General features: G+C 34.3%; 1 protein-coding gene across 4 annotated transcripts; it reads right to left on the bottom strand.

Annotated features, from left to right (window-relative positions):
• Positions 1-4,587: 4,587 nt before the first annotated feature.
• Positions 4,588-11,615, bottom strand: LOC135090069 (uncharacterized). Of its 4 annotated transcripts, none has more exons than XM_063986350.1 (4): positions 11,538-11,615; positions 11,355-11,421; positions 11,145-11,239; positions 4,588-10,923 (listed from the first exon to the last, which is right to left on the bottom strand). In XM_063986350.1, exon 4 carries the CDS (start codon positions 9,411-9,413, stop codon positions 5,571-5,573), a length of 3,843 nt encoding a protein of 1,280 aa, XP_063842420.1. In that variant the 5' UTR covers positions 9,414-10,923; positions 11,145-11,239; positions 11,355-11,421; positions 11,538-11,615; the 3' UTR covers positions 4,588-5,570. The 4 variants fall into 4 exon arrangements, 3 of the variants coding, with proteins under 3 accessions (XP_063842420.1, XP_063842419.1, XP_063842417.1); XM_063986349.1 differs by having other exon boundaries at positions 11,145-11,235; positions 11,538-11,586; XR_010261753.1 differs by lacking the exons at positions 11,355-11,421; positions 11,538-11,615 and having other exon boundaries at positions 4,588-4,938; positions 5,054-10,923; positions 11,145-11,284.
• Between the last annotated feature and the right edge of the window lie 440 nt (positions 11,616-12,055).

Below are 12,055 nucleotides of genomic sequence, written 5' to 3'. Positions count from 1 at the left end.
GGGACTGGCATTTCAGTGGGCATTTTTTTAATTAGATTTTTGTTGCCCTTGGCCAGTATCCTTCCTACATAAAAAAAAAAAAAAATATATGGGACAACGAAAAGACATCAAGAGTGTTTTGGGAGTTCTTAGGTATCAAAATCATAAAACGCATGAATAACACTCTATACGGAGAAAGAGAACATTACCAAAAACGTGCATTTTGAGTACTTTTTATATTGTTAGGTACCAAAACGACAAAATGCATGCAATATCTCCTATATAGGGAAACAAAATGACATTACCAAAACCCTGTCTTTTGAGTGTTTTTGATCTTATTTAACACTAAAACGCTAAATGAAATGGAAATCATCCTATATATGAATACAAAACAACATTACGAAAAACGTCTTTTGAGTGTCTTTGAACTTCATACTCACCAAAACTCTGAAACGTTTGCAAAACACACTTTATGGAGAAACAGATTAACATTACTAATAACAACTATTTTCTAGTGTTTTGAGCTGCTTACGTGGAGAAACGAACAAAATACGAGTTTATCCTATATTAAGAAACGAAATGACAAGAGAAACGTGTATTATGATTGATATTGAGCTTTTTTGGCACCAACCGCGAAAACGCATTAATATCCCTCTATACGAAGAAACAACAACGTTCCCAAACGTGTAAATTGAATGTTTTTCACATTGATAGGTACTCACATTATTAGCCCTTTTCATGGGGAAACTAAATAACATACAAGAAAAGTATATTTTGATTTTTTTTTCTACAGGTTAAACAAAAAAAATGTTTAAAAGCATGGAAAGCACCCTATATATGAAGAGAAAACATTACCAAAAACGTGTGTTTTGAGTGTTTCTCAGCTCCATACATATGAAAAGACTAAAACGCAAGTAAATATACCTTTTATGTATAAATATAATAATATTACTAAAAACAAGGATTTTCAGTGTTTTTGAGCTTTTTACGCACAAAAACGCAAAAAAGTATGCAAAGTATCCTATATGGGGAAACGAAAAGACATTACGAGAAACGTGTATTGTGAGTGTTTTTAAGCTTCTTCGTTATCAAAATTCTAAAACTCATGAATAACACTCTATATGAAAAAAAAAAAAAAAATACATGAATGGCGATCTATATATAGAAACAGAACATTACAAAAAAAAAAAAAAAAAAGTGCATTTTGAGAGATTTTCACATTAGTAAATACCAAAAGGCTGAAATTCATGGAAAGCCACGTATATGGGGAAAATAACGAAATCACCAGAAACGTGTTTTGTGAGTGTTTGTTGATAGTGTCAGGCACAAAACCGTAAAAAAAAAAATCATAGAAATCACCTTATATGGGATTACATTACGAAAAATGTATCTTTTGAGTGTTTTTTTTTTTATTTATTAACTATCAAAGCGCTTGTTAGGTACGAAAGAGGTAAAAAGCATAGAAATCACATTATGGTAATACAAAGCATTACCAAAAACGTGTCACTTCAATGTTTTAGAAATTTTTATATTCCAAAATGCTAAAACGCATGCAAAAATATTTGTTATGGAGAAACTGAATATTATTACCAAAATCAAGAATTTTTCATTTTTCTGCTTGTTACGTAGGAAAATTCCAAAAAGGCATGCAAACTACCCTTAATGCGGAAAAGAATAGACATTACATGAATCGTGTATTAGGATTGTTTTTTTTTTTTATTTTTTTGCTTTTTAGGTACCAAAACGGTAAAATACATGAATAGCACTCTATATAGACAAACGGAATAACATTACCAAAAACGTGTATTTGCAGTGTTTTTTTTTTTCTTACTGTAGGGTACAAAAACGCCAAAATGCATGCTATGAACCTTTTTTGGAAAAAGAAAACGTGTCTCCTAAGTGTTTATGAGCGTCCACGGCACCAAAACGCCAAAAAAAAAAAATAATAATAATAATAATAAATAAATAAATAAATAAATTTTGAAAGCACCTTATATGTGAATAAAAAACAGCTTTACGAAAAACGTTTCTTTTGAGTGTTTTTTTTTCAACTGCTTACTTACCAAAACTCTAAAATGCCTGAAAACACCATTTATGAATAAAAATAACATTACCGAAAAAAAAGTATTTTCAGTATTTTGGAGATTCTTACGTAAAAAAAAAAAAAAAAATCAATATGCATATAAAGTGTCCTATATGAAGAAACGACAGGATATTACGAGGGAATTTTGTCATAAATAATTAATTATCAACTTCATAGGTATCTAAAATCTAAAACGAATGAAGAGCTTTCTATATGGAGAAAGAGAACCACATAACAAAAAACGAATATTTTGAGTGTATTTCATATTAATAGGTACCGAAACGACAAAAAAAAACATGCAAAATACCCTAATGGTGCAAAAAAAAAAAAAATCAATAGATAAATAAGTAAATAAATAAATAAAATATTCAGAAACGAGTCTTTGGAGTGTTTATGAGCGTGTTAGGCAAAAACCATGGAAAAAAAAAACCCTATAAAGGAAAACAAAACAATATTACCAAAAACGTGTCTCGTAGGTGATTTGGAGTTACTTACATACTAAAATGCTGAAACCCATGCTAAAAAAAAAAAAATAAAAATTATTGAGAAACAGTATAACTTTACCGAAAACGTGTATTTAAGAGTTTTGAGCTTGTTACATAGAAAGTGAGAAAATATCTATGCAAATATGACGAAACTAAAAGACATTAGGAGAATAGCGTATTATGAGAGTTTTGAGCTTCTTAGGTACTAAAAGCTAAAAAAGCATGAGTAGCATATCTACATCGAGAAACAGAACAACATTACCAAAAACGTGTATTTTAATTGCTATTTACTTTATTAGGTACCAAAGCGCCAAAATCCATGTAAAGCTCACTATATGAGGAAACGAAATGACATTACCAGGAACATATCGTTTGAGTGTTTTCGAACGAATTATGCACGAAAACGCAAAAAAAAAAAAAAAAAAAAAATGGAAATCACCCTATATGTGTCTTTTCAGTGTTACTGAACTTGTAAAAACCAAAACGCTTAAACACATGCAAACACTTTACGGAAAATATCATTACGAAAAACCAAACTTTTTAATGTTTTTTTTTCTGCTTTTTACATGGAAAAACGGAAAATGAAGGAAATGTACCTTATATTGGGAAAAGAAAGGACATTATCAGAGACGTCTTAGGTACCAAAGCTTTTTAAATACCAAAACACTAAAACGCATGAAAAGCACTCTATATAAAGAAACAGAATAACATTACTAAAAACGTTTTATTTTGCGAATTTACATGGTTAGGTACCAAAATTCCAAAATGCATCCAAAGCGTCTTATACAGCGAATAGAAACGACATTTCCAGAAACGTGTCTTTTGAGTATTAGTCACTAAAATTCATCCAAAGTGTCTTATATGGCGAATAGAAACGAAATTTCCAGAAACGTGTCCTTTGAGCGTTAGGCACCAAAACGCTCTAAAGCATGGAAAACAAAAACAAAAAAAAAAACAAAAAAAAAAAAATGCCAGAAACGGTTTTTGAGTGTTCTTGAGCTACTCCTGTACTCTTTATGGAGAAGAAAAATAACGTACGAAAGAAGCTGAAGCAGTTTTCAGCTATATTCATATATATATATATATATATATATATATATATATATATATATATATATATATATATATATATATATATATATATATATATATATATATATATATATATATATATACCAGAAACGTATATTTTGCGCGTTTTTCAGTGTATTAAGCATCAAAACGCCAATAAGCATGGAAAGCATTCTATAAGGGAACACAAATCAACATTAAAAAAAAAAATTGCCTTTTGTGTTTTTAAGTTTCTTAATCACAAACACACTCAAACACATGCAAAACATTCCTTATGAATAAATAGAATGACTACAAAAATCATGGATTTTCAGTGTTTTTTTAACTTTTTACATAGAATAAGGCCAAAATACATACAAAATACTCTGTATTGGGAAATAACACGATATTACAAGAAACGTGTATAATGAATGCTTCTGACCTTCGGTCCCAAAACCCTAAAACTCATTAAAAAGCAGTCTTTATGGAGAAACAGATAAACATTACGAAAACGTGTGTTTTGAGTTTTTTTTTTTCGCCTTGTTCAGTAAAAACAGAGCGTCAAAATGCCTAGAAAACAACTGATATGAAGAAACAGAACAATGTTACGTGTATTATGTTTGAACTCGTTAGGTACCAAAACGGAAAAATCCACGCAAACCAATGTAGATGGGAAAACTAAAACACTTTAAGAGAAAATTGAAAAATGAGTGTTTCTGAGCTTCTTATGTATCAAAATTTAAAAACGCGTAAAAATACCCTTTATGAAAAAAAAAAAATAAATAAATAAATAAAAATTATATATATATATATATATATATATATATATATATATATATATATATATATATATATATATATATATATATATATATATAATATATATAATATATATATATATATATATATATATATATATATATATATATATATATATATATATATATATATATATATGTTGGGGATTCCAAATGTGTAATAAACCACAAATCGTAACAGGTGTTTATTGCTTGAAGTGTTTCGACCTGCAAACATGGGCAAATCAATACACATCCACATATCATAGTACACCCAGTTCAATCCCTCACAATGGTACCAAGAAAATAACACTTCATGTAGAGATTCTGACATCCGTTACAATCATATCCCAAATATAACAATAAAGCAACAATCAGTATACAAAATCCAACTAAACTTCACTTGTATATCACTCATAATACTCAATAAATTCCCATAATGTACTCACTTCAGTGGCCCACACTGACGCTCTTCGAATCCCCGTAGCACACCTGACATGTCACCCCAATTATCATCCAGTCCAGGGCGTCCTCACAACTCTGTCTGGCAACAATATATCCCTTGTACATTACCCTATCTTACTAATACATCCTCATTTTGTAACCTTCACCAAATTATACTAATCACAGCACATGACGGGTAAATAAACACAACTAACCTGTAGCACGGAGGACCAACACCCCAACCGACATGAGGTCCAGGGCGTCCCTACATTCTCTGTCTGGCAAACAATAATATCACTTGTATTACCTTAGATACTAAACACATCCTTTGCTTGTAATCTTCACCACAGTATACTAATTCACAGCACAAGGTATATAAATAAACACAACTAACCTGTAGCACAGAGGACCACTCAACACAACAACCCACAGTACATTGGTGGGCCGGCTTAGACAACCCGCCAGGCCGACCATGTTCACAGGTAGTGGGTGAAACAAAACACCACAAAGAAGCGTACCTAACTTCTCCTATTCCAATAGAACACAACTTACATTTTCTTTAACACAGATAACAAAAATATATTGTATAAATAAATAATAGATGGTTAACATATCATTTTAATGATACACTCCACCCAGACCAAAGTGAACATACAATATACACAGGTAGTACATAGAATGCTTTGGTACATGTAGATAAATCATATCTATAATGATCCTACACGCTCATCATCACTCTTGTTCTTCCTTAGGTAATAACACTATTAACCTATGCACTGACCTACTCATGACGTCTGTCACCCCATCATATCCTTTACCTTCCTTGACTATCTTATACCTGAAGTCTACATCTCTTACAGCACCATCACGACCTGGATCTGCCTTTATTACTTGAGCTAATTTCCAGGTACCTCTAACTGCATTAGCATCTTGAACTAAAACCACATCACCCACTCTTACATTTCTCCTATTGGTGTGCCATTTTTGTCTTACTACCATCGTTGGAAAGAAATCTCTCTGCCATTTTCTCCAAAATGATTCAACAATTTTCTGAATAAACTCTAATCTTCTTTTATGGTCTCCATCTGAATCATATATTCCCTGTGGACATTTTACACTAGCTCGTCCAAGCAATAGATCATTAGGGCAGAGGTAATTACCAAGTTCTAAATTAAAGTAAGGTTTTACCCCTATGGGTCTTTCATTCATCATACTGGCTACATTAAATAAGGCTGTCTGAAGTTCACCAAAAGTTAATACTGAATCCCCAATTGCAATACAAAGATTTCTTTTCACTGATTTGATAAGGGATTCACTGGCACCATTGTACCACGGTGCATCACTAGGTCTATTATATTTCCAAGTAACTTCTTCATTTTTTCCAATTCTTTCAATATTCTTTCCAGCTGCTATCAGCTGGCTCCCTCTGTCAGAATACAGTATTCTGGGTGCACCCCTGACTGAGATGAATCTTTGATAAGTTGCCATGAAATCACTTGCACTATATCCTTCTGCCAAATCTACATAAACTGCCCTAGTAACTAAGCAGTTGAATATTACCCCATATACCTTACCATGAGTTCTCCTTTTAACAGTGTCCTTAATATTGAATGGTCCAAACAAATCGACAGCAGTATGATAGAATGGTGGAGTTGGCTTCATTCTTTCTTCTAACACCTGACCCATACACTGGTTCTCAGTTTGTTTTGAGAGTTTTCTACATGTGACACATTTATCTTTAATTGACTTTATTAATTTCCTGGCTCCCGGCACCCAAAACTTACTCTGTAACTTGGCCAAGGTGGTTTCAATACCTGCATGATCTCTACTATGTAAGCTGGACACATACAGTCTAGTAACTGGGTGGTTAGCTGGTATCAACATGAAGTGATCTTGATTCCAGTTTTCCTTTAACCATTTTGATATTCTTTGACCCACTAAAATTACTCCATTGTCTGTCATTATGGGGCCTAATCTTCTGTATCTGTCTTGCCAGTTAGTCATGTTACTTTGCATGGTTTTTACCCACAGTACTTCTGCTTCTTCCATTTCCTCAGACGTAGGCTCCTTCAGCACAGCTTTTAAGGATTTATGTTTGAATATAGACATTATCCTACATGTAACTCTCAACAAAGTTTCATATTTGCTAAATCCTTTCACATTAATCATGCTTAAATTTCTCAGGTGTCCTTTAGCAACTGTCATAGTAATGCCTATTCTATCCGGTAAGTGATCTGCACATTGCTGTTTAACTGGCCATTCTGAAATTGGCAATCTCAAAAATTCAGGCCCATGTTGCCAAGTTGAATCCTCCTTAATCTTATCTGAAGTGCATGGTCTAGAAGTTAAATCTGCCACATTCTGAACTGTGTCCACCCACCACCAATCCTTTAGATTTGTTTTCAGTTGTATTTCTGCTATGCGGACAGCCACAAAGGGCCGGAACCCATGCGATTCCTTTTGAATCTGATCTCTGACAATAGATGAATCTACAATATGGAATATGGATTCAAATTCCCAGTTGCATTCTCTCACTATAGTTTCTCTTAATCTAGCTGACAAAAGAGCTCCACAAAGTTCTAGACGAGGAATGGTCAATTGTCTCATAGGTGCTATTTTGTTTTTAGCCATGATCAAATTAGTCTGAAATTTGTTGTCATCAGTCTGCCATCTAACATACGCACATGCTCCATACGCTTGTGTGCTGCCATCAGAGAAGATCACAAGTATGGGTTTACCTGATGCATTGGCTGGTTTCAGAGGTCTCTTAAATGTGCAGTTTTCTACTCCATACAAATCAGTGAAAAAACATTTCCATTCATTTACAATATCGGCATCTAATGGTTCATCCCATTCCACTCTCTTATTTGGATCACATTTTGAGATCATAGATCTCATCAAAATTTTTGCTCTCAACACAACTGGTACAGCTAACCCCAATGGATCATAGAAGGATGCCACTTGACTTAGTATCATTCTGCGAGTGAGCACCTCAGGGAAGTTTGGCTCAATCTCTCTATGATCCCAGTTTGGACCACTCCGGATCTTTTTAACTTTAGGAGAGAAATTTACCTTTACATTAAAAGAGAAATTATCATCCTTGGGATTCCACTTGAGCCCTAGAATTTTCTCATTGTCAGATTCCATGATGTTGATACTATGGTTCTCATGTTGCCCACTTACTATCCAATGCTTCACATGAAAGTTTCCAAGAGATATTACATGTTCTGCTCTTTGTATCAAATCAAAAGCCTTTTCTACCGTATCAATGGAATAGAGAATATCATCAACATATGTGTTGTTTACAATCATGTTATAAACTTCAGGATCTCCTTTACCAAATTTTTCTGTAGTATGCCTTAATGCTAGCACAGCTATGGTCCCACTCGGCCTATCCCCGAAAGTCACTGAGGTCAGGGCATAGTGATCAGGTGGTCTGTTACTGTTTAAATCTCTCCAAAGAAATCGGTGTGTGTGTTGGTCCAGTGTGTTGATTTTCACAGAATTATACATTTTTGATATATCACCAGTTATGGCAACCCTTTCCTGTCTAAATCTTAGCAAGACTCCAATCATGTTGTTAAGAACAACTGGCCCTTTTGCCCAAAAATCATTAAGTTTTTGTCCCATGTATGATGAAGATGAGTTAAATACAATACGCAGAGGTGTTGAAGCAGAATCTGGTTTCAATACTTCATGATGGGAAATGTAGTGAATTGGGCCATTGTATGACTGCATTTCCTCTTCACTTAATTGTCTCGCTACCCCCCTTTTCACCATGTCTTTGATTTCATTGTGATAACTCTGGGCATACTGGATATCCAATTTTTTCAGTCTATTTTCTGTAGTTTTTAATCTAGCCACGGCCACTTTTACATTGTTCTTAAGATGTCTCAGGTCCCTTATCCAAGGATAGCTTGCTGTCCAATACTTCCCTTCTTCATGATATACTAATCCCTCCTCAATCAATTTCAGTTCTCTTTCTTCCTTAATGTTGACACAGTCACTTACAGGGCAACCCTTACACAGGCATTTAAGGCATCTTGTGTCACACTGCACCCCACTCTCCTCTAAAGCAAAGAATTTATCTAATTGTGACTTAAGTTTACCTGTAAGTTCTACCTTGATCTCATTGAGGCTTATTGAGCTTGACACCTTGTGAGTTCTCACAATCACATGGTTCGTCGTGCTCCCTGAGGCTGTTATTTTGCTGTGTCTGCCACGTATACTGAATCCAAATGGATTCTCTAACAATTGAAGACCTTCATTAGTCTGAACAACTTTAGGCAATAATTCACTGTAATTGGCCCCAATCAGCATGTCAATCTCACCACAAGGGCGATTAATATCATGGTTTGATACTCCTACAAATAACTCCTTAACTCCTGACACATCAATTTCATTGATTTTAGCAGATATTTCCTCTATACCAATGGCATTAATTTCCCATACATGCCCAGTCCTATCAATCAGTGGTATGCAATATTCTTTGGTAGAATGATGTTCAATTACATTGCCAACCTTGATCATGGATAAATTCACATCCTTACCCTTCAAACTTAGTTTTTCTGCCATACTGTGTGTCACCAAGGTTATGTCAGAACCTGAATCCCACAGTACTGTTATAGGTTGAGTGTTACTGTACACAGTACTGATATTCAATAAGGTGTTCAGAGTGTTTGCAGATACTGTATTATGACTAGCACCTTCTTCCTGTTCAAAATGCACCAGTGGATGATGATGACGGTTACACACACCTTGACCCCTGATCCTGACATCACACAACTTGTTTGTATTACAATTCCATGCCTGATGATATCCCTTTAAGCATTTAAAACATATTCCATTGCTTCTAACTCAAACCTCTCCTTGTTGCTGAGATTCTTAAATTTATAACAATCAAGAGTATCATGGTTCCTGGAATTGTGAATCCAGCATCCTCCCTCATTATTTCCAGTCTTCAAGTGGGTACCTTTCACCATCTCCGTCAAATTTACAATACATGACTCTAAATCTTTATTCTTTAGTTGTTGCTCTTCCTTCATCTGTTTTATTAGTGTTACCAGATCTGACTCCATGACCTTGTCAGCTGAATTATTTACATGATGTACTGAACTTCTATCACCACCAGTAGATCTGACACTAGAATTCATATACTCCAATACCTTTCTCTCCCTTTGCAAAAATTTCAATAAAGTGGGAAAGAGATCACTAGTAGCAGATACTTTTTCTGCCTTTATTACCCACTCCCTCCTCTGAAGTGTGGGCAACACCTTCTCAATATGACTGACTACATTAGCAGTATTAAGTTCCTCATTCAAGTTTATATTTTTCAAATCTAGCCAACACTGTTCCACCTGATCCACCATCCTTATAAATCCTTTGGTATCACCTTCATTGATCCTTTTCAAAGCCCTAAGGTCACTTATTACCAAGTCCACCACCTTTCTTGCATTTCCAAACTTGTCATCTAACCTTTCAAACATCTCTTCATAATTACCTTCTGCACCTCTGACAGTCTGAAGGGCATCACCACTGAGACACATTTTCAATGCATACGCATCTTCACCATACACACTTTTGACTAGATTTTTAAAGTCCTCCTTAAAACGAGGGTACTCTCTTAAATTCCCTTCAAATTTAGGAGGCTCAAATGCCTTTATCTTTACTTTAGGCTTGACACTGTTCTGTATGTTTTCAATGTTACTAATTTCTGTTAGTCTTTTCTTCATGATTCTTTCACAATCTATCATGTATTCTTCAGCCTCCTTAACTAACTTGTCTTCTAATTTATTATCACACACATATTTTAATATCACATCATTACTGTCTTCTAGGTGTTGAAAGGCCTCAGAAATCTGTTCATAGTTATTCTTCAATACTGATACTGGCTCACCTTCCCGTACACCCTCATCCAGCAGGGTCACCTTTCTTGTGAATTTCCCCTTGGCAATGGCCCTCTTCCTCTTTAACAATTCCATCTCCTCTTGCCAGCCCATTGTGGTTGAAGTCGAAATGTTGGGGATTCCAAATGTGTAATAAACCACAAATCGTAACAGGTGTTTATTGCTTGAAGTGTTTCGACCTGCAAACATGGGCAAATCAATACACATCCACATATCATAGTACACCCAGTTCAATCCCTCACAATGGTACCAAGAAAATAACACTTCATGTAGAGATTCTGACATCCGTTACAATCATATCCCAAATATAAAAATAAAGCAACAATCAGTATACAAAATCCAACTAAACTTCACTTGTATATCACTCATAATACTCAATAAATTCCCATAATGTACTCACTTCAGTGGCCCACACTGACGCTCTTCGAATCCCCGTAGCACACCTGACATGTCACCCCAACTATCATCCAGTCCAGGGCGTCCTCACAACTCTGTCTGGCAACAATATATCCCTTGTACATTACCCTATCTTACTAATACATCCTCATTTTGTAACCTTCACCAAATTATACTAATCACAGCACATGACGGGTAAATAAACACAACTAACCTGTAGCACGGAGGACCAACCAACACCCCAACCGACATGAGGTCCAGGGCGTCCCTACATTCTCTGTCTGGCAAACAATAATATCACTTGTATTACCTTAGATACTAAACACATCCTTTGCTTGTAATCTTCACCACAGTATACTAATTCACAGCACAAGGTATATAAATAAACACAACTAACCTGTAGCACAGAGGACCACCCAACACAACAACCCACAGTACATTGGTGGGCCGGCTTAAACAACCCGCCAGGCCGACCATGTTCACAGGTAGTGGGTGAAACAAAACACCACAAAGAAGCGTACCAAACTTCTCCTATTCCAATAGAACACAACTTACATTTTCTTTAACACAGATAACAAAAATATATTGTATAAATAAATAATAGATGGTTAACATATCATTTTAATGATACAATATATATACTCGTATATATATATATATATATATATATATATATATATATATATATATATATATATATATATATATATATATATATATATATATTATAATAAAACGTGTATTTTGTATGTTTTTCACATTGTTAGGTACCAGAAGAATAAAATGTATGATAAGAAATATATATAGAGAAACGAAGCGACATTACCAAAACGGTAAAAAGCATAGAAAGCATCATATTTTGGAAAAAATAAATAAATAAATTATCCCACCCAAATCTTTTAAGTGTTTTAGTGT

This window comes from Scylla paramamosain, chromosome 34 (genome assembly GCF_035594125.1).
Source record: "Scylla paramamosain isolate STU-SP2022 chromosome 34, ASM3559412v1, whole genome shotgun sequence".
NCBI classification, from domain to species: domain Eukaryota; kingdom Metazoa; phylum Arthropoda; class Malacostraca; order Decapoda; family Portunidae; genus Scylla; species Scylla paramamosain.
Note: the sequence above shows the minus strand (reverse complement) of the source record. Positions and strands in the feature narration are given on the sequence as shown.